This window comes from Macrobrachium rosenbergii, chromosome 40 (assembly GCF_040412425.1).
Source record: "Macrobrachium rosenbergii isolate ZJJX-2024 chromosome 40, ASM4041242v1, whole genome shotgun sequence".
Lineage (NCBI taxonomy): Eukaryota > Metazoa > Arthropoda > Malacostraca > Decapoda > Palaemonidae > Macrobrachium > Macrobrachium rosenbergii.
In genome coordinates this window covers 15,445,751-15,471,299 of record NC_089780.1, presented here as the reverse complement: position 1 = coordinate 15,471,299, position 25,549 = coordinate 15,445,751, and the positions used below count along the sequence as shown (strand labels likewise).

Sequence of the window (25,549 nt, the reverse complement as noted above, 5' to 3'; positions counted from 1 at the left end):
TTTTGTCAGATGGTATCCCGCCACTTTCACAAATTTATCACTTACAAATCTTTCACTGATTTCTACGTATCAATTATAGTACCCAGAACGCCGAGGCCCGAAATGTAACTCCATTGTCCAAAGATTAATCTTTTTTTAAACTATCAGACGTTCAGTCTTATCGTCATTCCGTTTAGACTGCTTCATTTCCACCCATTCCTTAATATTACCCATAATCTCATCCAGTTTCTCATTTGTTGTTTTTCGACATTGCTTAAGTCAGATAAATTTGCATCTCGTCAGCGAAAGGCTTAAAGTCCACCCCACGTCTCCTGAAATAGGTGGGGCAACTTAATTTTGTAAGCACAAAACAGAAGTGAGTCGTGCATACTTCCTTGTGAATCTCTTCTTTATTTTTATCTACTATGTCTTGTTCAAGTTTCGAAATTGATCAAAATCACAAAGGGTATAGTTTTTATAGACTCTCGACAATCGCATTCCCTGCGTGTGTGTGGGATGACGTCATTGAAATGGCCCATTCATTTGCAACAATATTAATATCTCAAAATCACAAATAAATAATTTAATTTATATTATATATTTATTAAATATATAAATTAAATATTATATGATAAATTTGCCTAAATTTACGATTTTGTAACGAATTATACGAATACTCAATTACCACGATTCAAAATTCTTGTCGAAGGCGTAACGACACAGAGTCGGTCCACCATATTTCTTTTCTCTTAACATCACGTTAGAATGCCTCGTCGGTTAGAGAAGGTGAGTGAATTTTAAGGCACGCTTGCTTTATACACCCTTCGAAATACTTTTAACTTAAAGAATGTAGGTTGAAGAAGTGATTGGATTATTTTGTGAATTTAGTTGACGTTATAATTATGTCATTTTTATTAAAATAAGATGTATTTACTGGGAGGCCGAAAGCATGGCAGGCTGTTGTCGCCGATGGTTGACATACGTGAAGCGTTATTGTTGGGAAAGCATTTTATCGTTGAATATATTTATGTTGCTGTAATTGTCCATGTCCATTGCTGGGTTATTTTATGCTTAAAATATTGCTTTGCTGAAATAGGCTTCATTAAAGCCCTCTCGACCTTTAAGGATAAAATGTGAGGATAACTGAAGACGGATATTCTAGGGTAAAGAGAACTATAGACAATAGATGGTAACCTACCCTAGGCCGCACCATTGGAAGGTTAAGTCTCATGCAAATTGGGTTTAGCGGATTATAACAGTCTGTTGTCTCGGGTGTTATTTTACCCAAAGCCATGGATTTATAAATATTTTTTTTTTTGGTATGCTTTGAACATTTATGGCAAATGAGGCTTATATTCGTTTCCGGTCCCAACATCCCTGCTCGATTTTTTGTCTCGTCGAATCTTTATAAAAAATGAAGGTAGAAATATTCTCTATGCTATACATAATTTTTGCAAACTAATATCACAATAAAAAATGTATATGTAAATAATTGAGGATTTTTTCTAACGACGTCGTGCAAAATGCACTCAGGGACATTTGATTCCCGAATGGCTAGTACTGCTGTAAACAACGCGATATACATTTGACCCCCAGACTAATACTGAACACTTCCCAACAGTGTAGATGAATCACTTTCGTCGTGCTTAGGCTAGTATTAGGCCTAGCCCTCATTTGGATCAGAAACGAGTACCATGAGATTATGGACCTCACCCTTCCATCCTACAATTCGTGGGACCATGTTGGTTAAGTGGGGTTTTTGGCGGGGTGGGAACGAAAGTGAATAATTCCTGCAGTAGGATAAAACAATGGGGCGTAAAACATGGGTGGCAGAATTTTCACGTTTCACTCGATATTTAATTGGAGAAATAAAAAAAATTAAACCTTTAAGAAAACCTTTCAAAAGATTTTAGCTTCATTAACAAAATGAGTTTTTGGAAACTGCCATACGAACTAAAATAAGCATGTGGAGTCTTCGTAAATTAGGTGTTGAAGGCAATTTTGAATCCAATATGGCGTCCTCCCAAATACCGAGACAAAATCAATGGCGATTGGACACTTCCTTCCTGAATACTAACTGCGTATATATGTAATGTTTATAGATATTACTCAAGATTTTAGTTGTAATCAGCACGATAAAATATTTTGTTGCCTATTCTAGTGAAAATATGAGACATGGAATTCCCGTCTGTCATGTGGTGGAATGTAAATGCATTTTTACCTTTAATCCAAGGTTTTATCCTTAGTGACATTACAACTGAAGGTCCACAGAGCTTATATGATTGTAATTATGCACATGTTCTTAATTCACCCAAAATACTACGTAAAATACGTTAGATTATTTGTTTGCAGTATATACTTTACTTCAAAGTAGCGAAACTGTGGCGGGAACAATTTTCCATCCTTATTGTACATCTGGCTACCACAAACATCCGAGAGCGGACAACGCATTAGTGAATTGTTTATGATAGAAACGTAGTATTTTGTTGTTAGGACTTTTCATTTATTTAAGTCCATATTACTGTGTATACTTCTGAGATGTGTACATATGAATGTTACCACTTTGGCAAAAATGCAAGAAAGTTGAGTGTGACAATTTATCTACAATTGGTACAAGAGTCAAGATGCCATGATGTCAAAATACAGGAATGAAATAAAGGTTTTAAATCCAAAATTATTACTTAAAACACCATTATATTTGACAAAACTTACATTGTGTATGTGATATTTATATTATGCTGTATGTAATATATATTAATAAATAAAAAAATAGGAAAATGCGAAAAATAGCTATAGCTACATCATAATGTTCACAGCAAAAGCATTGAAATTTGTCTCAGGAATCTGGTTTGCTCTAACTTCAAATATTTTCAGGTGAATTATAATGAACACAATACATTTACTCAATTTATAACCTTATTCTGGTATTTAGCTACCTAGTTATTTGAATATTATCTAATGCTCTGGCATCCCGAAAATTCGTTAAGAGTTCCCCGTCCAAGCCCCATAGGCGCCAGCGTTCACCACTGATGTCAAGAAAACGGTGTCAGCATCTATGGGTACAAATATTTTTCAGATTTAACACGGGAAATGGACTGTGTCAGCGTGTATGGGTACAAATAATTTTCAGATTTAACAAGAATTTAAAGTAATATTTTGTTAAATGCCAAATGGGCTGTTGAGAATGGCCTTTGTTTGCACAAGTGACACCTCTAGGCAAATATAGAGGAGGGTGGCGTCACCAATGATTTAACAGTCCACTTTTACTTTAAATTGTAAGTGTTTTAATTAAAGTTTCGAGAGTGCAAATGGCCAGTAAAAGTTTTTAATTGAAGCAGAGCGTCATGGCCAGTAAGTTGGCTAAATCTTAACGAACCTCTTTTTAATCGGAAATATGCCATTATTTCGTAATTTAGGAGAAAACTGTTACTTTGATAGGAACTTAGAGGTCTCGGAGTGTTGTGTAGAGGGGGCACAAGTCTCGCTGATGGGGCGCGTTCAAATGCATTTTCTGGAAGTGTCCAAACAGCGGAGGAATTATGCAGTGTCTCACGTCCAGAATGTTTACCCTAGTGATCTTTCAGATTAGGGATAGTGTGTGGAACATTTGGTAAAATTAAGGAAAAGGGCGGGACAGTTTGTCTATCGAAGGGACACACCTATAGCTCATTAACAATGACTCCAAATGAAAAATTGCATAGAATAAAAGTTGTTCAGCGTGCTGAAATCTACCCAAAACTCAACTTACCTGGCCAGTTTGCGTGAATTTGCCGATTGTCAATTTTTTCAGTGGAACGCAACTTTTTCTAAGCACCCAGTTGACGAGAATGGTGCCATGCAGCACTGCTCTCCCGTAGTTCTTAAGGTGGCCGTAGTGTGGCGCTCCACTCAACGTGGAGTTCCTAAGGCTGCCGCCGTATGTCGCCCCAACCTGATCGTAGGAAATTTAATTCCATCCAATCGTATGCCCCGTTGACCCAGGTCATTCCCTCGGGCCACGGAATAATTATCTCTAACCAATCAGAATGTCTGATTGATATGATTCGTAGACCTACACCTTGACTCTCAGTTAACCTTTCTTTTCGTCTTTGACCGCCAAGATGTAGTGTCATGATAAAATTGTTCCCTAAAATTGTGTCCACTGATGAATTTAACTCCTGAGCAATATTTAAAATCTGCTCCATGTCCATTTCTGGATTTAATAAAATGTCTATCCGCTCAAAGCCACCTGACACCCCCGTCTCTGATTTACTTTCCTGGCCGGAAAACAATAAGACCCGGAACCTGGGCCCAGTATTTCCGATTCATGAACTCCTGATCGCTTCAAAGAAGCGGAGGCTGGTACCCTCGTGGTCAGTCAGCAGTGATATTGAGTAAGGAAAGCGGTGCAGTTCTCTTTCTTTGCCTTTAACATTGCCTAATGAATAATAATGATTTGGACCTACTACCGTTAAGCGATAGCCTAGGCTGTTCCACGCAATTGAGTTCTTATTTGCCCCCCGGCCAGGTCAGGCCACACCACCCTAAGCAAGGTTAGCTTGGGTTGTGTTTGGTTAGGTCAAGAATACAATATTCTAGATTAGGTTGGGTTTTGGTCTGTGTGGTTAGGTCATAGCCAGTGCCGAAGCACGTGTCCAAACAGATTGTTAGTCCAGCCAATCGGAACAACGGGACAGACTTATCCATGGGTTCACTGGGTTAAACGGTGGGGGCCAGGGGGGCCAAAGCCCCCCTCAGGTAAAATGGCCACAGCGCCCTAAGTCAGGTTAGGTAGGGTTGTGCTAGGTTAGGCCAGGACACGATATTCTAGGTTCGGTTAATCATTTGGTGTATTTTTGGTTAGGTTACAGCCAGTGACAAAGCACATGTCTGAACAGATCTGTAGTCCCCATGATGGGAACAACGTGTAGCTGTATGTGATGTAGAGTGGCAGGTCAGTCTGTCAATAACACTTACTTTTTCTCATGTAGGTAAGCAGTAGCTTAGGCTAGCAGTGTCCATAGGTACATTAGGGTAGACTAAATGAATGTTGTGGCCTCTTGTGTGTAGAGTGGCGGGTCAGCCTTTTGTGTGTAGAGTGGCGGGTCAGCCTTTTGTGTGTAGAGTGGCGGGTCAGCCTTTTGTGTGTAGAGTGGCGGGTCAGCCTTTTGTGTGTAGAGTGGCGGGTCAGCCTTTTGTATGTAGAGTCAGCCTTTTTATGGGTGGCAGCCTTTTGTTTGTAGCCTTTTGTATGTAGAGTGGCGGGTCAGTAAATTGGGAATTACGAAAGTTGTGGAGATCCCATACCTTTGTCTGGAAATACATACATTATGGATGGTGTATGCCCATCTATTGCTTCCCCCACCTGAAACCTCGATTCCCAACAGGGTTCCCCTTACCGTTAGTAGTTTTTTTTTTTTTTTATAGACAGCAGTGATTTTATTACAAATATCAAACACATATGGAGCTATTTTCGTTGCATTTTTTATAGCTTTTTGGCAGCAAATTCTGCATCCTGCGGACAGTCACATTCCTTTGCTCTTTTGTTCATCTCCAAGGACTGGTAATAAACATGAGGTCCCACAGAACATTTCTGTGTAAAAATAAAAAAAGAGTACATTTCTCATTTTAGTAAATTTTGAACTTCTCTCCTGTATTGCATCATATAGAGTAGGCTATGCCATTTTCAATGTGTTCAGTAAAATAAGAAGGAATGTTTAAACAGGATTGCATTTTGGGCCTAACCTTTTCTAGAAATCAGTGTCCTGACCTTAAATGTGTTTTCCAAACCTGACAGGGTGCTGTCCCCTGAACATTTGTGCTCCCCCATCAAGTAACACTGAATTACATTTTGTGGACCCCACTCTTTTATCCTAAATCCAGGTAAAACTACAGGGTAACTCCACACAGCCATCTTGTTGTTATGGAATGGTTCCAAAACAAAACTAGCCATGTGTTCAAGAAAGTATTGGTTAGAGAAACCTGTTATAAGAGGAACTATACTAACCTACCCTAGCAGGCTGTTTGTTACTTAGCCAGAGGTTGGGGGCTCTGCTTCCCAGACCAGTGTTAATTACAAGTTAGTTACAGTCAACCACCAAAAAATAATGGTAAATTGCAACAACCTAAATAGTACAGGAGAAGTCAGATACCTTTTAGTTCCAAAATGTATCAAACTATGTGTGTGTGGCGCTGTTCCTTAAAATAAGCCTACTTTTAAACCACTATTGCATTTTGGGATTGGAAATATTTATGTACGTCTTAAATGTGTTTTGAACGTTTCTGACATTTGTTTTGTAAATAGTTAGTTTTGTGGAAACAACTCTTTTATCCTACAGTCTGTTGTCTTAGTGGTAAATGAGTTTTTGTTTCGGAAAACAAAACTAGTGAATTAAAAACTAATATCGTGCACTAAGATAAGACCCTGTATCCTAGTCTATAAATGTGTTTGTGGTTATGTTCTAACGAAACGAATGTCAGAAACATCCAAAGCACATTAAAACATAGGTTAGTGATATTTCAGTTCCAAAATGTGATAATGGTATAAAGTAAAACTACCATTGTGTTTAAAAGAATGTGAGCACTTGTTTTGTATTAGTGTTTTGTGTAAACAATATGGTAATCTGTATTTCTTATGGTAAATGTGTAGAATTTCTCATGTTATTTCCATGGGTTATGGCCTGCTTATAAAAAGGTCAAAGAGTTTCAAGAGAGATACATCCTGACATACCCTAGGTGAGCTGTTTACATTTTGCTGCCTTGAAATGAAAAAATGCTGTCATGCAGCTCCATGATCCTTTAGTGTTTAAGATGACTGTACTGTGTTGCCTTGGTTGGGAAATTTAAGCACAGCTGGTTGTGTGCACAGTTGACCAAGGTTACACCCTAGGCCTGTAGATTTAAAATCAACCAGTCAGAACTATAAATTGTAAAGCCTGCCTATATCAACATTCTGTTCTAGATGCAGCCATTCTGTCCAGTTCCAGCCTCCAAAATTGAAGCATGAGATATGACTGTAAACTCTGTATTGTTAAGAAATGGGGTATGGAAGTGGTCTGTATAAATTCATCATTTCTAGAAATAATTAAAAATGTTCATCTGCTAAAGAGCCATTCAACCAGCCTCCTGAACTTATTGCCGAACTAAATACAGTGTGACCTGGTTCTAGCACTTTCATGATCAACTCAAAACACATGAAGTAGTTTAGAAAGAAGATGAAATTTGATTTTAACCATTTATTGTTTTAGATTAGGCTAACTAATATGATGAAAAGTAAGGTTTGCATCTTCTGTTGTGGGGTACCCTAGGGTAGTCTGTGTTTTATGTTAAGCACTACTTGGTGATACCCTAGGGTAGTCTGTGTTTTATGTTGAGCACTACTTGGTGAGGGATGAACCCCCCACTATAGTGTAGCTTACTGCGACCAGTTTCAAATCATTCCACTTTTAATGTAATCCTGATATTTTTTTTAGCAAGAAGTAAACTACATATTTCTTATTTTAAAACATATATCTAAAAATGCATCAGATCTTGGAAAGATAAGGCAGCAAAAAGCCATCATATTATAGTTGTGTTCTTTAAGTTGAAGTGTTCCTATACCATAATGAAGGTAAGCTGCAGCTTTAAAATATTGCTGTTTTTTCAGGCAATCGTTATAGACGGGAGGGGCCATTTACATGGTCGCCTTGCAGCTCTTGTTGCCAAAAGTCTCCTGCTGGGACAGCAGGTTGTTGTCGTAAGGTATGTACAGTAATTGTGTTGTGAGTGGTTGGTATAGATTTTGAATCGGTATATTGTTTAAAATCTGAATGCTATAATTTAAGACTTGCAGATGTAATCAGTGTTATTTTTGAATTTTTTGAAATGTTCAATTTGCAGATGTGAAAGTATCGTGCTCTCCGGATCGTTTTTCCGGAACAAACTGAACTATTTGTCATTCCTCAAAAAGAGATGTAATGTGAACCCCAAGCGTGGTCCTTTCCATCACCGTTCTCCTGCTAAGATTTTCCAGAGAACAGTAAGAGGTGAGACGTCCCTCGTTTTTCAATCATTGTTTATTGTTCGCCAGGTTACACCCCCTTCCCACGTGAACACCCAGAGAATTGCAATTATAAAATAGCAGAAAGCTTGTGATAAAGGTATTGCCAGATGAATATGTGGTTCATTCAAAACCTCTGATTAAAAACATTAGTACAGTAATGAAACTTGTATTTTTCTGTTGTTTCTTCATCACTATTTTCTTTCCAGTTATTGACTTTCTAGTGTGTGTTAACCTTCAATTGAGGATTTTTGCAATCAATATTTTTGTCAGCTGACTTACATTACCCCCTCCCCTCTATCAGTACTCAGGATGGCTATTTGTCAAGAACAAAAAATGTTTGCCAAGTGGATTGCAACTGTTATATAATGTATTCAGGGCATTTATTATAAAAAAAATTATTCAGTACTATTATTACTGGTGTTCAGAACATAGCAGTGTTTGTTCTTTAAATGCAATTGCTAGGAGGATGCATGATGCTGCAAAACTGTATGTGCTGATACATTTATTCTCTTACATGGGGTTTTTTTTTTTCCTTCATTTGCAAAGAAGTTAGTTTTCAAAAACCAGTCATGATAAAAATTTGTCATTTGAATTGTAGCCTATCGTTTATGATGATAGTATAGCCCAGCCTTTAGGACTTCAGTTGGATATACTATGTACAATTTGTGATTATGTAGCAGTGTGATGCAACACCCTGAACTTGACTGGAAATTAGGTCTAAAGAGTTTATTGGGTAATTACTTTTTGTCACTGGAAATTGGGGGGTGAGAATGTGGTGAGAGCACTGCCTGCTGATTACAAGTGTGAGATACTAAATGTTGTCATGCCATACTGAGTTATTTTTATTTAGAATAATTTATATTTATTAATGAATGTCTTAACTTAAAAAATTTGCAAGTCAACTTATTGTTAGTGATATTTTAGTTCCCTGTGTACTTGATCGGGTTTAAATTTATCAATTTTTCATAGGAATGTTGCCTATTAAAACCCCACGTGGAATGAAGGCGTTGAAGAACCTGAGATCCTATGAGGGGATCCCCAGACCGTATGACCATGTTGCACGTCAGGTGGTCCCAGATGCTTTGAGGATAAACCGCCTTAAACCTGGACGCAAGGTACGTTTTCGTTAAGTTCATAATCACCTAAATAAGAGATATTTAGTAAACTTTTAAATATGAAACTCGGTCTTAACAGGAAATGACGAATATCCAACTTGACTATTCATGGAAGTGTCTAGGTAAATCTTGAATATAACAAGCTTAGGTTTCTTATGGATAATCTGTGCATGAGAAACTTTTTGAGTATTGAGCAACATGAACACATTTGTTTCTACCTATTACATGATTTTTTTTCTATTCCTAAAGTCCAACTTAATGTACAAAAGATAAATATAAAGTGTCAGCATTCTTTTATGAGTGAAAAAGCCTATTTCATTGTTGCATGTGCAGTTAGGGACTAAAATGTTGAGTGATTGGATGGAGAGGAGGTCCAGGAAATGGTTAGAGCTTTATCTCCTCAGTAGTAATTGATCAAGAAATTTGAAGATAATAGTTAAACTTGAAGCAATTGTAATAATTATTTTCGTTTTCCAGTTCTGTTATTTGGGCAGGCTGTCTCATGAAGTTGGCTGGAACTACCAAAAGGTGGTTGCTACCCTAGAGACCCGCAGAAAAGTCAAGGACCTCATTTCTCTGAGAAAGAAACATAAGATACAGGTTTGTCTCAAACAAAAATGCTTTGACTTTGTGCCATAAAAACCTAAATGGATGAATTATGTAAACCTGAAGATTGTTTTTAATTGGTAATAATTAAACTTGATGTTTTGAAACTAATTACTTTCTTTCTTGCAGGATATGAAGAAAGCAGCAACCAAACAAGTGACCAAGGCTATTGCAAAATATGATAAGGTCATTGTTAGCTATGGTTGTAACCTGTAATAAAGGGATGGTCTGAATGAGGTTTTGCTTTTATCCATACTAGCACAGTGTACTAACAGTTAATTTGTTTCATAAATTAGATGAATTACATTAATTTGTTTCATAAATTAGATGAATTGTGATGTATTTTTCATTCAGTTTGAACTGTTGCTCATGTTGTTGAAAGTTTATCTTTTCAAGAATTCTAGTTCATTCAGATTGGAGTAAGTTAGATCACCTGAGAACAAGTGTTTAAGTATCCCATTTGCAATTTTTTTTAAGAAATTGACAAAGGTACATTAAGTTTTGAATGCATTACGAGATTTCTCTTTAGTGTTATAAAAGGTTGTCTGTTAACTTTAACAAAGAGGATACATTTGGTGTTGGAGGAAAAGATCAGAATTTTATAAGTAATTGGACATAGTTTCCTCTAATAATGGTAAGTATATTTTCAAGTTTGGTCCTAGAAAGTAAACATTGTATACAGTGTTTGATACAAGGTGATCAATACAGAGTTGAAATATCATATTGTTAATTTCCTGCTTATCTCTAGTTTCCAACAGGAATATTGCTGTGAAGAAAACTTGCGGTTAATAATGGTGCCTGGGAAACAAGTGGTGAGTGTCGCAGTGATTTAAACACTACCATGTCCATTTTTCTACTTAATGTATAGAATTAATGCTTTTGGGGCAAAGTTTTTCTAGTATGCAGATATCGTTGAATTCAATGGCCTTTTGGTTGTTGATCAACTTTTTATTAGTTTCACAATACTTTCTAAATCATCTGCATTCTTCAAAGTGTAGTTGATGGATAAAGAAATGAAGATTTACTGGGAACACAACACCACAGCTGTTCTGTCACTACAGCTGTGGTGTTGTGTTCCCAGTAAATGGAACAAAGTTAGTCTTCGTTTCTTTATCCACCAACTACACTTTGAAGAACATAGATTTAAAGAGTATTGTAAAACTAATAAAAAGTTGATCAACAATCAAAAAGACATTGAATTCAACTAAATCTGCGTACAAGAATTGAATTAGTATTGCAATTTTGAATGTTAGTTTGTATGGGGAAAAGTTACTTCTAGGAAGGCTTTTTGGCTTTATACCTTTTCCATCTTGTCTTACAAATCCAGCCTATCAAGACAAAATTTCAGCTATATTACAGATTGACAACAATTGAAAGAGTGAAATGAGCCTTTCCCTAGCCAATAATAGTTTGTTTTGGTAATCATAGCATATGGATAATGGTTAGATGTGATCAGAGCATGATGATTTTGCCTGTTGTCTACGTTTAAGTTGGCCTTAAAAACTATTCTTCAGAACAAGCTTCATGAAAATGTGAAGTCCCACCACTGATTAGGGATGTCCATCTGTAAGATTGGGGTGGAATGAAATCATTCTAGAGTTTGCCATATTGATCAGTCAAATTGCATGTGTCCAATAACTTGCAAAGTGTGCTTGTAAAAAAAAATTTTTTTTTTTCCGAGTTGCCAAACATCAAACATAATTAAAGCATTTCCTAAAAAGAAAAAGTGCAAATTGCAGTAGAAGTTGAATGTTTGAAGGATGATATGCTTGCATAGACTGATTTCACGTTGCAGCCATTTTTCGCCTTCAGTGTATATTTTTATTTTAACCCTTCTGACCTGCTTGGGTTGATCCCGAACAATTCCTCTTGTTCCGTAGTAGTACTTTACCCTTCCTGTTCAAATTGTCCTGCTCAGAGATGGTAGGTTGTCATGTCTGAGATGTGCAAAGGAAGGAGATAAATGTTCATTCCTTGTATTGCTCCTCCATTCCACTGAAGTTGGAGTTGAAAGTGGAAGGTACATGTAGTGGTTGATGAAAGGAAAAGTTTTTTGTTCAAATGCATTAGTATTATTGTATGTAGTGAGTTTGTATGCCTCCATTTTGTTGCTTTTAAAGACTTAAGTATCACTTTCACAACTTGCAATTTAGAAGTGCATTTTATAGCATTCTAGAGTAACTGTGAATAGAGTTACCAATTAACCATGGGAAATTGGTTATAAGGGGTCCCTAATAGCCATGTTCGTTGTAAGTGGTTTATTGAAAGTACTTGCTGTTTGTGAAAAAGGGCTTCTTGAATGTGGAGAGAGGAATAATTCTGCTGTTTGTAGGAATTTGGTCATTGTTAATACTGTATTCAATCTTGACCCACCCTAGCTAAAGTCACCGGTAGCTATTCTGATTCAAGTTTTAAGTTTTTATTACGGATTATGGGGCCAGCTTTGATGTTACTCATATTTTTTTTTTTGTTAGGAATTATTGGAGTAAATGACAAAATTTTTATTTTCCTTATATGGTGTGGAAAGTTTCAAACCTTAGTTATAGTATTTTGTTTCACAGGCAAATAGAATGTGTTAGAGTCCACATAAAATCTATAATGTCGAGGACCAGGTAGTAGTTACGACCTTCAATATCCTCGCCTTCACTACACTACAGTCTCAAAGCTGTTTCAGCTTCTTCCACACAAGGGGGGCCGGGTGGGGACAGACAAAATAGGAACGGACAATAATGTTTACAGGTACGGCCAGAAGGTTGTAGATTCAAGGTTTCAACATGTCAGGTGCCATAGTAGTGTACACAGTATAGATTAAATCATAATTATATGCTTGGAAGTGTTAAGTGCAATAATGTGGTGAAAGTGAGGAGTGTGGTACTTGGGTCTTACTTTGTTTGGCACAAAAATAATTGGGCTTGCAAAAAAATTGTCAGTGAGAAAAATTACACTACCTGTGACTTACCCTTCCTGCACAAAAGTGTCCTGCTGTAAGATGCCTCATCTGGCCCCATGGCTTGGTGAAGATGTCTGGTGACAGCCAGGATTGTGCAAGGGAAGGAGAGTAATGCTCGTCCCTCCATAGCTCCTTCAGGACCTCTTTCCTAATGTCCCATTGAGGTTGAGCTCAGTAGGGAAGATACAGCTGTAGTTTAGTTAAAGTGAATGTGAGATAATTACTTGGACAGTTGTGTGAGCAGATCTGATTTTCCATTTAATTCATTTTCAGTGTTCGGGGTTACACATCACAATATCACCATTCTGTTGCTGTGTAGAGAGGGAGAGGTAAGTGATCACATGAATATGTGTATTTTTGTTACTACTCAAAACATGATTTTGTGTTGAGATTGGTAGGAAGGCAAGGAAAATTAATAGTTCATTGGCTTGATTTAGGATCTTTGCTAATATACGTGTGCAATTAAGCTTAGTAGCAAGATGTTTGTATACCTAGATAATTTAATATGGTTTGGCATTTTTAACTTATTAGGGTGATGTACAGGTATTTTATGATGGAGTAAGTGAGCATGTGAGCATTTGTGAAATTCAGTATAGAAGTTATATATAACGTAGTTCATTGATTTTGGAAGTTCATAGACTCATCCCGTAACTTCATTTTCTTAGAATCATTACTGCTTGTGATTGAAGATTAGATGTTTTGATGACATTGGAATTCACTGTATTGTGAAGAGAAATACTTTTGAAGTATAACATTCGTGTGAGAACTAAAATTAGCTCAGCAGTCTGTTTAAACATTTTTTCAGATTATGTTTACAAAATTAAAATGTTATCAATTTGGTAGTGTTCATTTCATTTAACTATCCAGCCCCTTGAGAGTGGAAAGTTTTGGCTTGGTTTTTTATCCAGATGCTTAGCCTGTCACCAAATTAGAACTGTGGTTATGAAGGGATTGAGATTATTGACATGACATTTCAAATAACTTTGCTAGTAGTGGATTAATACAAACTGTCTTTGAGTGGGGAAAAAGAAAAATGTAGCCTACCCTTCCTGCACAAAAGTGTCCTGCTGTAAGATGCCTCAGCTTGCCCCATGGCTTGGTGAAGATGTCTGGTGACAGCTAGGATGGTGCAAGGGAAGGAGAGTAAGGCTCATCCCTCCATAGCTCCTTCAGGACCTCTTTCCTAATGTCCCATTGAGGTTGAGCTCAGTAGGGAAGATACAGCTGTAGTTTAGTTGAAGTGAATATGAGATAATTGCTTGGACAGTTATGTGAGCAGGTCTGATTTTCCATTTAATTCATTTTCAGTGTTCGGAGTTATACGTCACAATATCACCATTGCCTGAAGTTCTGAAATCCTGTTACTGTGTAGAGAGAGACAGAGGTAAGTGATCACATGAGTATAGTTTATGTACTGTATGAGTTTTTTTCAGAAATGTAGATTTTTGTTACTCAAAACATGATTTTGTGTTGAGATTGGTAGGAAGGCAAGGAAAATTAATAGTTCATTGGCTTGATTTAGGATCTTTGCTAATATACGTGTGCAGTTAAGCTTAGTAGCAAGATGTTCGTGTACCTAGATAATTTGATTTTGGTTTGGCATTGTTTTTAACTTCTTAAGGTGATGTACAGGTATCTCATCCCATAAGTTCATTTGCTGAGAATCATTACTGCTTGTGATTGAAGATAGGTGTTTTGATCTGTTGGAATTCACTGTATTGTGATGAGTAATACTTTTAAAGTATAACATTCATGTGAGAACTAAAAATTAGCTCAGCAGTCCGTTTAAAAACTTTTTTCAGGTTATGTTTACAAAATTGGAAATTTTTGTCTTGGTTTTTATCCAGATGCTTAGCCTGTCACCAAATTAGAACTTGTCAGGAAGGGATTGAGATTATTGAAATGACAGTTCAAATAATTTTGCTAGTAGTGGATTAATACAAACTCTCTTTGAGTGGGGGGGAAAAAAATGTAGCCTACCCTTCCTGCACAAAAGTGTCCTGCTGTAAGATGCCTCATCTTGCCTTATGGCTTGATGAAGATGTCTGGTGACAGTTAGGATAATGCACAGGAAGGAGAGGAATGCTCATCCCCCATAGCTCCTTCAGGACCTCTTTCCTAATGTCTCATTGAGGTTGAGCTCAGTAGGGAAGATACAATTTTAGTTTAGTGGGAGTGAAACTTTAATAACAATTGCTTTGGACAGTTATAAGTAAGAAGATCTGAATGTTGTCATTTATTTTGCAGGATTCTGGGTTACACTTCAAAATTTCACATTGTTTGAAGCTCTGAAATGCAGTTGCTGTTTTGAGAAAGGTAGGTGATCACTTGATTGTATGTTTGTTGTTCATTTCAGAAGTGTAAGTGACAAAATTAATCAAGCGAAAGACGTGGATAATCAGTTTCTTTCCTCTTACGCAGAGGTTATAGCTCTGGTTCGTCAGTTTGATAATCTTTCGAAGACGACTGTCACTGAGTAAAGAAACTTGAAGAGATTGTTATTGTAAAATTTTAGATATTTTGATAATTTAGTGTGGTCATAAAATATGGTTATTATTGGAGAAGTTTTACACATTACCTTTAACTTCCTTCCTGCACAAAAGTGTCCTGCTATAAGGTGCCTCATCTTGCCTCATGGCTTGGTGAAGATGTCTGGTGACAGCTAGGATGGTGCAAGGGAAGGAGAGGAAGGCTCGTCCCTCGATAGCTCCTTCAGGACCCCTTTCCTAATGTCCCATTGAGGTTGAGCTCAGTAGGGAAGATACACTCGTAGTTTGAGGTGAACATGTAATTACAATTATTTGGACAATTAAGAGCAATTAGATCTGAGTTTTCGTGTTGTGATTGTTGCATTCTGGGTTACACTTGACAATTTCACCATTGCCTGAAGCTCTGAAATGCAGTTGCTTTTATCAAGAGAGGTGGGTGATCACTTTATCTTTCGTTGTCCATGTACATTTTTCAGAAATGTATTGTTTTATTCGGTTGTGAGGATTGCCCAGGTAATTTCATTTTGTTTGGGTATGGTTAAATGGTGGTGCTTGATATATTGAAAGCAGGTTAGTAAGGAAGATGCAGCAAAGTATTTTTAGTTAGTAAAGATCCTAATTTAAATCAGTAAACCAGTATAATAAAAATATACATTTATGAAAAATTTACACAGCTTTTAAAAAGGAACTGCATTTCAGAACTGCAGGCAGTGGTGAAATTGTGAATTTTAACCCAAAATACTGAAGTTAATTTACATAATTTGATAGAGGAGTAAGTGCACATGAATATTATAGGAATTTAGTACTGAAATTTTGTAGATTGTTGATTTTGGCAGCTTAGTCTTGTCCCTTAACTTAAATTGCCAAGAAACTTTGCTTATTTTGATTAAAGATAAGGTCAATTTATCTGCTAGAATTTGTTGTAAAGGGAAGAGTAATGTCCTTCCGTCATTGGCTTGCTTCAGACAGTTTTCTGTTGTCCAGCGAAGTAAGTTCAGTTGGGAAGATACAGTGCATCATGGTTGGTATGTTGTAATGATGGATACTTGAGGAACCATTGATTTCTAAAGTTTTCATTTTCATTTTTTTTATTTAATTGTGGCTTTTCTGGTTAGGAATTTATCGAACTTTGACAGGTAGCCAGTTTATTATTAATCATTTCAAGTGTCCAGATAAGTTATTTTTTGCTTGCTTTGGCTGTAACCCAGGTATTAGTATTTGGCTAGTTACCGAAGAAAGAACCATTATAGATAAAGATGGGTGGGCAAATTGACTCTACTATCATTTACTTGAAAGCTTGGCAGTGTAATGACAAGAAATCCTATTTTGTTAATAAGTAAACATTGAAATGAATGTTGGCTGTTTATCCCACACCTTAGATAGTAACTCCTCAAAATCCAAGACTTGTGCTTAAGAATTTTACTTCCTTTTAGTGTCATTGATGTGTTGCTTCATAAACTCTGAAGTTAACTATGAAAGGAAGGAGAGTAAGTTCATCTTTTGATAGCTCAACCACTGGAGTTTAAATGTGGAAAGATGAGTTCAGATGGGATGATACAAATTACAGGGATGTTACCTTCGAGTTTGTGAAATGTTTGTTGCATAACAATAATATAGATATTCCTTGAGGTTTTTGGTAACATGCCTATTGCAAGTAGACAGTATTTAGTTTGTTCCCCTTTCCCTAGGATATTTATGGCATTCACCTTGTGGTAAAATTTATATGTAGCTTTATGGTGAATGGTAAGAATTTAATTTCTTGATAAATTTGGACCATTGCAAGAGGTGTCTTTTGGTATTTATAGCAAAATAAGATATAGGATTTATTAAAAATGTTTGTCGCTACTAAGGGAAGTTTTTAACAGGGCCTGGATCAAAGTTAAACTGTAAGTAGTTTTTTCGAAAAGGGTGGAAATAATTTTGCAGTGATATATAAAATAGGCTGCACCATCTGAAGCATATTTTACATTTAATTCGTTTTCATCATGTAAAATGATTAAAATTGGTCTTGCAGGTTGGACATCTTTTTTTCTCTCAGCAGTTCTTGTGGCTTTGTTCAAGTTCCGAGAAGTACTGTGTTGCATAATGTGGTGTAGAGGTAAGTTTGCCCATATATTAAGAATGTAAGAAGTCTCTATTATATAGAAATACCAGTAGTGGTAGTTACTACAAAGTAATATAATGGCATAGTAAAACTAGTCTAATCTGTCAGTAAGAGAATTAGTTTAATGTTATCTGGTGAATTTGGTTACAGTAGAAGCAGGCAGGTGGTGATGGCCATGATTTTGGGCAGTTCCTTAGTGGCGGTTAATTGTATGTTTTATATGTGTGATAGCTGTTGCAAGTATATGTATGATTTCCATTAGTGTACCCTAACATACGTTGTGTGATTTTTAGATTATTGGTACTGTGGATATAATCTCTGCCATATCCCTCAAAACATTTGATATTGCTGTATCTCCCTGAAATTTTTTATATTTTATGAAACGAGATGTGTATGCTTATTTAATTAATGGATTTTATGAACTTAGTAACACCGAAGGACCCAGTGTCTAACGTTGAGGGGCCTTAAATGTTCAAACTGTATAGATTGCTGTTGGAGGTGTTTGTCAACATTCCAAGAGTGTGTTAGTCGTTGTTCGAAGACTTGAAATGATGAAAGTTGATACGGCAATGATGTTAATGATTACAAAGCATGCATCACCAACTGAGGTTTGATAGTACTGTAGTTTTCTTTATTCATTATATGTGATATTAAAGAGAATGCCTTTATTGCAGTGTGATCCTGCTTTGGATAAGAGGAAGTACTGGAAGATGTTCCATTTTGAAAGTAAAGAGGTAAGGGTGCTCAGTTTTTGCAGTAATTGTTACTTAAGAGATGATATATATCTATAACTGTTTAAAGGAATCACAAAGGTTACAAACACTTGCATCAGGGCTCTTAGACTGCTTACATACCCAAGGACCCTGAGTGTCTATTAGTGAGAGAGTATACTGCTTAAACAGTATAGTTTACAATTGAAAAGAGGCTTGTTTATAACATTCCAAGAATTGGTTAGTGTTTTGAAAATTAAAATGATGAAATTAAATACGGCTATGATGTTATGATTACACAACATGCATCACCAACTGAGGCTAGATAATTTAGTGTTATTTTATTCATTTTTGGTTTGATATTAAACTATAAATTCCTTTAAATTGCAGGGTGTCCTTGCCATGGATAAAAGGAAGAAGTCAGGCAAATGTTCCATCTTGTAAAGATTAATTAGGAGGTAAGGTTGCTTAATTTTGTATTTATTCATTTCCACAGAGTTGCTGTAATCATGACTAAAGAAATTTACCAAGACTTGCTTATTTTACTAATGTTCATAATGTAATATTTAAGTAATAATGAAAGTTGAAGTTTTTCCAAGGTATATAGTTTTTATGAAAAATGCCAGTTAATCTCCTAAGGCTAAGTAATTTATAGTACCTTTGATACCTTATTATTGAAATTATGAGCAGTATTTTTATCATCTTTGATGCCCCCCTGTAAAAGTTGCCATCAGCCTTGTTCTTGATTTCAGGAAGGACTTGGCCTTCTAAGAAATATCCCAGTTTGAAGAGGAATATTTTTAACTGACAGGTAAGGTGTATTCTAGTTGTAACCTGGCAAAGTTTTAGAAATAGCTTAGAAACGGCGATTCCATCTGTCAATCACGATAAGTATGTATGATAATCTGTATTATTGTTGAAAGTTTTAACTGAAATTGGAGTTGATGTATATTCTATAAAATGCTACAGTTGAGAAATCTTGAATGTGATACACTGTAGTTAAAGTCTGATGAAAGCAATAAACGGCAATGATGGTATGATTACAAAGCATGCATCACCAACTGAGGTTTGATAGTACTGTAGTTTTCTTTATTAATTTTTTGTGATGTTAAACAGAATGCTTTTATTGCAGTGTGATCCTGCTTTGGATAAGAGGAAGCACTGGAAGATGGTCCATCTTGAAAATAAAGAGGTAAAGGTGCTAAGTTTTTGCAGTAATTTTTACTTAATAGATGATATAACTATATGACTGTTTAAAGGAATCACAAAGGTTACAAACACTTGCATCGGGGCTCTTAGACTGCTTACATACCCAAGTACCCTGAGTGTCTATTAGTGAGAGATTGTACTGCTTAAACAGTATAGTTTACTATTGAAAAGAGACATGTTTATAACATTCCAAGAATTGGTTAGTGTTTTGAAAATTAAAATGATGAAATTACATACGGCTATGATGTTATGATTACACAACATGCATCACCAACTGAGGCTAGATAATTTAGTGTTATTTTACTCATTTTTGGGTTTGATATTAAATGATAAATTCCTTTAAATTGCAGGGTGTCCCTGCCATGGATAAAAGGAAGAAGTCTGGCAAATGTTCCATCTTGTAAAGATTAATGCAAAAGGTAAGGTTGCTTAAATTTGTATTTATTCATTTCCACAGAGTTGCTGTAATCATGACTAAAGAAATTTACGAAGACTTGCTTATTTTAATGATCTTCATAATGTAATATTTAAGTAATAATGAAAGTTGAAGTTTTTCCAAGGTATATAGTTTTTATGAAAAATGCCAATTAACTCCTAAGGCTAAGTAATTTATAGTACCTTTGATGCCTTATTAATGAAATTATGAGCAGTATTTGTATCATCTTTGATGCCCCCCTATAAAAGTGGTCATCAGCCTTGTTCTTGATTTCAGGAAGGACTTGGCCTTCTAAGAAATATCCCAGTTTGAAGAGGAATATTTTCAACTGACAGGTAAGGTGTATTTGTTGTAACCTGGCAAAGTTTTAGAAATAGCTTAGAAACGGCAATTCCACCTGTCAATCATGATAAGCATGTATGATAATCTGTATTATTGTTGAAAGTTTTAACTGAAATGGGAGTTGATGTATATTCTATAAAATGCTACAGTTGAGAAATCTTGAATGTGATACACTGTAGTTAAAGTCTGATGAACGCAATAAACGGCAATGATGGTATGATTACAAAGCATGCATCACCAACTGAGGTTTGATAGTACTGTAGTTTTCTTTATTAATTTTTTGTGATATTAAACATAATGCTTTTATTGCAGTGTGATTTTGCTTTGGATAAGAGGAAGTACTGGAAGATGGTCCATCTTGAAAATAAAGAGGTAAAGGTGCTCAGTTTTTCCAGTAATTGTTACTTAATAGATGATATACCTATATGACTGTTTAAAGGAATCACAAAGGTTACAAACACTTGCATCAGGGCTCTTAGACTGCTTACATACCCAAGGACCCTGAGTGTCTATTAGTGAGAGATTGTACTGCTTAAACAGTATAGTTTACTATTGAAAAGAGACTTGTTTATAACATTCCAAGAGTTGGTTAGTTTTGAAAATTGAAATGATGAAATTACATACGGCTATGATGTTATGATTACACAACATGCATCACCAACTGAGGCTAGATAATTTAGTGTTATTTTACTCATTTTTGGTTTGATATTAAACGATAAATTCCTTTAAATTGCAGGGTGTCCCTGCCATGGATGAAAGGAAGAAGTCTGGCAAATGTTCCATCTTGTAAAGATTAATGCAAAAGGTAAGGTTGCTTAATTTTGTATTTATTCATTTCCACAGAGTTGCTGTAATCATGACTAAAGAAATTTACAAAGACTTACTTATTTTAATAATGTTCATAATGTAATATTTAAGTAATAATGAAAGTTGAAGTTTTTCCAAGTTATATAGTTTTTATGTAAAATGCCAATTAATAACTCTAAGGCTAAGTAATTTATAGTACCTTTGATGCCTTATTTATGAAATTATGAGCAGTATTTGTATCATCTTTGATTCCCCCCTATAAAAGTGGTCATCAGCCTTGTTCTTGATTTCAGGAAGGACTTGGCCTTCTAAGAAATATCCCAGTTTGAAGAGGAATATTTTCAACTGACAGGTAAGGTGTATTTTAGTTGTAACCTGGCAAAGTTTTAGAAATAGCTTAGAAACGGCGATCCCACCTGTCAACCATGATGAGCATGTATAATAATCTGTATTATTGTTGAAAGTTTTAACTGGAATTGGAGTTGATGTGTATTCTATAAAATGCTACAGTTGAGAAATCTTGAATGTGATACACTAGTTAAAGTCTGATGAAAGCAGTAAACGGCAATGATGGTATGATTACAAAGCATGCATCACCAACTGAGGTTTGATAGTACTGTAGTTTTCTTTATTAATTTTTGTGATATTAAACATAATGCTTTTATTGCAGTGTGATCCTGCTTTGGATAAGAGGAAGTACTGGAAGATGGTCCATCTTGAAAATAAAGAGGTAAAGGTGCTCAGTTTTTGCAGTAATTTTTACTTAATAGATGATATATCTATATGACTGTTTAAAGGAATCACAAAGGTTACAAACACTTGCATCAGGGCTCTTAGACTGCTTACATACCCAAGGACCCTGAGTGTCTATTAGTAAGAGATTGTACTGCTTAAACAGTATAGTTTACTATTGAAAAGAGACTTGTTTATAACATTCCAAGAATTGGTTAGTGTTTTGAAAATTGAAATGATGAAATTACACACGGCTATGATGTTATGATTACACAACATGCATCACCAACTGAGGCTAGATAATTTAGTGTTATTTTACTCATTTTTGGTTTGATATTAAACGATAAATTCCTTTAAATTGCAGGGTGTCCCTGCTATGGATAAAAGGAAGAATTCTGGCAAATGTTCCATCTTGTAAAGATTAATGCATAAGGTAAGGTTGCATAATTTTTGTATTTATTCATTTCCACAGAGTTGCTGTAATCATGACTAAAGAACTTTATGAAGACTTGCTTATTTTAATAATGTTCATAATGTAATATTTGAAGTAATAATGAAAGTTGAAGTTTTTCAAAGTTATATAGTTTTTATGAAAAATGCCAATTAATAACTCCTAAGGCTAAGTAATTTATAGTACCTTTGATACCTTATTAATGAAATTATGAGCAGTATTTGTATAATCTTTGATTCCCCCTATAAAAGTGGTCATCAGTGTTGTTCTTGATTTCAGGAAGGACTTGGCCTTCTAAGAAATATCCCAGTTTGAAGAAGAATATTTTTAACTGACAGGTAAGGTGTATTTTAGTTGTAACCTGGCAAAGTTTTATAAATAGCTTAAAGTTTGTCAATCATGATAAGCATTCTATAAAAGTTTTAACTGAAATGGGAGTTGATGTATATAAAATGCTACAGTTGAGAATTCTTGAATGTGATACACTGTAGTTAAAATCTGATGAAAGCAATAAACGGCAATGATGGTATGATTACAAAGCATGCATCACCAACTGAGGTTTGATAGTACTGTAGTTTTCTTTATTAATTTTTTGTGATATTAAACATAATGCTTTTATTGCAGTGTGATCCTGCTTTGGATAAGAGGAAGTACTGGAAGATGTTCCATCTTGAAAATAAAGAGGTAAAGGTGCTCAGTTTTTGCAGTAATTTTTACTTAATAGATGATATATCTATATGACTGTTTAAAGGAATCACAAAGGTTACAAACACTTGCATCAGGGCTCTTAGACTGCTTACATACCCAAGGACCCTGAGTGTCTATTAGTAAGAGATTGTACTGCTTAAACAGTATAGTTTACTATTGAAAAGAGACTTGTTTATAACATTCCAAGAATTGGTTAGTGTTTTGAAAATTGAAATGATGAAATTACACACGGCTATGATGTTATGATTACACAACATGCATCACCAACTGAGGCTAGATAATTTAGTGTTATTTTACTCATTTTTGGTTTGATATTAAATGATAAATTCCTTTAAATTGCAGGGTGTCCCTGCTATGGATAAAAAGGAGAATTCTGGCAAATGTTCCATCTTGTAAAGATTAATGTAGAGGTAAGGTTGCATAATTTTGTATTTATTCATTTCCATAGAGTTGCTGTAATCATGACTAAAGAACTTTATGAAGACTTGCTTATTTTAATAATGTTCATAATGTAATATTTGAGTAATAATGAAAGCTGAAGTTTTTCAAAGTTATATAGTTTTTATGAAAAATGCCAGTTAATAACTCCTAAGGCTAAGTAATTTATAGTACCTTTGATACCTTATTATTGAAATTATGAGCAGTATTTTTATAATCTTTGATTCCCCCCTATAAAAGTGGTCATCAGTGTTGTTCTTCATTTCAGGAAGGACTTGGCCTTCTAAGAAATATCCCAGTTTGAAGAAGAATATTTTTAACTGACAGGTAAGGTGTATTTTAGTTGTAACCTGGCAAAGTTTTATAAATAGCTTAGAAACGGCGATTCCACCTGTCAATCATGATAAGCATGTATGATAATCTGTATTATTGTTGATAGTTTTAACTGAAATGGGAGTTGATGTATATAAAATGCTACAGTTGAGAATTCTTGAATGTGATACACTGTAGTTAAAATCTGATGAAAGCAATAAACGGCAATGATGGTATGATTACAAAGCATGCATCACCAACTGAGGTTTGATAGTACTGTAGTTTTCTTTATTAATTTTTTGTGATATTAAACAGAATGCTTTTATTGCAGTGTGATCCTGCTTTGGATAAGAGGAAGTACTGGAAGATGGTCCATCTTGAAAATAAAGAGGTAAGGGTGCTCAGTTTTTGCAGTAATTTTTACTTAAGAGATGATATATCTATATGACTGTTTAAAGGAATCACAAAGGTTACAAACACTTGCATCAGGGCCCTTAGACTGCTTACATACCCAAGGACCCTGAGTGTCTATTAGTGAGAGATTGTACTGCTTAAACAGTATAGTTTACTATTGAAAAGAGACTTGTTTATAACATTCCAAGAATTGGTTAGTGTTTTGAAAATTGAAATGATGAAATTACATACGGCTATGATGTTATGATTACACAACATGCATCACCAACTGAGGCTAGATAATTTTGTGTTATTTTACTCATTTTTGGTTTGATATTAAACGATAAATTCCTTTAAATTGCAGGGTGTCCCTGCCATGGATAAAAGGAAGAAGTCTGGCAAATGTTCCATCTTGTAAAGATTAATGCAAAAGGTAAGGTTGCTTAATTTTGTATTTATTCATTTCCACAGAGTTGCTGTAATCATGACTAAAGAAATTTACAAAGACTTGCTTATTTTAATAATGTTCATAATGTAATATTTAAGTAATAATGAAAGTTGAAGTTTTCCAAGGTATATAGTTTTTATGAAAAATGCCAGTTAGTAACTCCTAAGGCTAAGTAATTTATAGTACTTTTGATACCTTATTATTGAAATTTTGAGCAGTATTTTTATCATCTTTGATACCCCCCTATAAAAGTTGTCATCAGCCTTGTTCTTGATTTCAGGAAGGACTTGGCCCTGAGAAATATCCCAGTTTGAAGAGGAATATTTTCAACTGGCAGGTAAGGTGTATTTTAGTTGTAACCTGGCAAAGTTTTAGAAATAGCTTAGAAACGGATAAAAATGCGATTCCTTGTAAAGATTAATGTAGAGGTAAGGTTGCATAATTTGTATTTATTCATTTCCACCTGTCAATCATGATAAGCATAATGTATAACAATCTGTATTATTGTTGAAAGTGTTAACTGAAATGGGAGTTGATGTATATTCTATAAAATGCTACAGTTGAGAAATCTTGAATGTGATACACTGTAGTTAAAGTCTGATGAAAGCAATAAACGGCAATGATGGTATGATTACAAAGCATGCATCACCAACTGAGGTTTGATTTGATTTTCTTTATTCTTTTTGTAGTTTTCTTTATTCATTTTTTTGTGATCTTGAAAATAAAGAGGTAAGGTGCTAAAATTTTTACAATAGATGATAAATTCACAAAGGTTACTTTAAATTGCAGGACCCTGAGTGTCTATTAGTAAGAGATTGTACTGCTTAAACAGTATGGATAAAAAGGAAATGAGAATTCTGGCAAATGTTCCATTTTTGGGTTGTAAAACGATTAATGTAGAAAATTAAATCTTGTAAAGTTGCATAATTTTGTATTTATTCATTTCCATAGAGTTGCTGTAATCATGACTAAAGAAATTTAAGAAGACTTGTTATTTTAATAATGTTCATAATGTAATATTTAAGTAATAATGAAAGTTGAAGTTTTTCCAAGGTATATAGTTTTTGTTCTTGAAAAATGCCAGTTAATAACTCTTAAGGCTAAAGTAATTTATAGTACCTGTTCATGATGCCTTATTAATGAAATTATGACCAAAATTTGTATCATCTTTGATACCCCTATAAAAGTGGTCATCAGCCTTGTTCTTGATTTCAGGAAGGACTTGGCCTTCTAAAAATAATGTTCATATCCCAGTTTGAAAAAGAATATTTTCAACTTATGATTTGTATCATCTTTGATA

At 35.0% G+C, this 25,549-nt stretch overlaps 1 protein-coding gene and 1 long non-coding RNA gene across 2 annotated transcripts; both read left to right on the top strand.

Annotated features, from left to right (window-relative positions):
- Positions 1–639: 639 nt before the first annotated feature.
- On the top strand, positions 640–9,953 carry RpL13A (ribosomal protein L13A). The gene is made up of 6 exons (XM_067083191.1): positions 640–765; positions 7,604–7,698; positions 7,837–7,982; positions 8,969–9,114; positions 9,592–9,714; positions 9,850–9,953. Exons 1-6 carry the CDS (start codon positions 745–747, stop codon positions 9,934–9,936), a joined length of 618 nt encoding a protein of 205 aa, XP_066939292.1. The 5' UTR covers positions 640–744; the 3' UTR covers positions 9,937–9,953.
- Positions 9,954–10,916: 963 nt separating this feature from the next.
- Positions 10,917–25,534, top strand: LOC136826158 (uncharacterized). The gene is made up of 23 exons (XR_010849528.1): positions 10,917–12,999; positions 13,979–14,054; positions 14,918–14,986; positions 17,174–17,257; positions 17,938–17,997; positions 18,364–18,431; positions 18,726–18,784; positions 19,106–19,165; positions 19,533–19,601; positions 19,895–19,953; positions 20,273–20,332; positions 20,697–20,765; positions 21,061–21,119; positions 21,438–21,497; positions 21,864–21,932; positions 22,230–22,288; positions 22,575–22,634; positions 23,001–23,068; positions 23,365–23,423; positions 23,740–23,799; positions 24,166–24,234; positions 24,530–24,677; positions 25,465–25,534. It is a non-coding gene; the product is annotated as an uncharacterized lncRNA (long non-coding RNA).
- The last annotated feature ends 15 nt before the right edge of the window (positions 25,535–25,549 follow it).

Excerpts from the sequence above, each read along its gene's own strand:
- RpL13A (XM_067083191.1), top strand. The coding sequence starts at position 745 with ATGCCTCGTCGGTTAGAGAAG. Across the intron at positions 7,699-7,836 it reads CAGCAGGTTGTTGTCGTAAG|ATGTGAAAGTATCGTGCTCT; the intron begins GTATGTACAGTA and ends TTCAATTTGCAG. Across the intron at positions 9,715-9,849 it reads GAAAGAAACATAAGATACAG|GATATGAAGAAAGCAGCAAC; the intron begins GTTTGTCTCAAA and ends TCTTTCTTGCAG.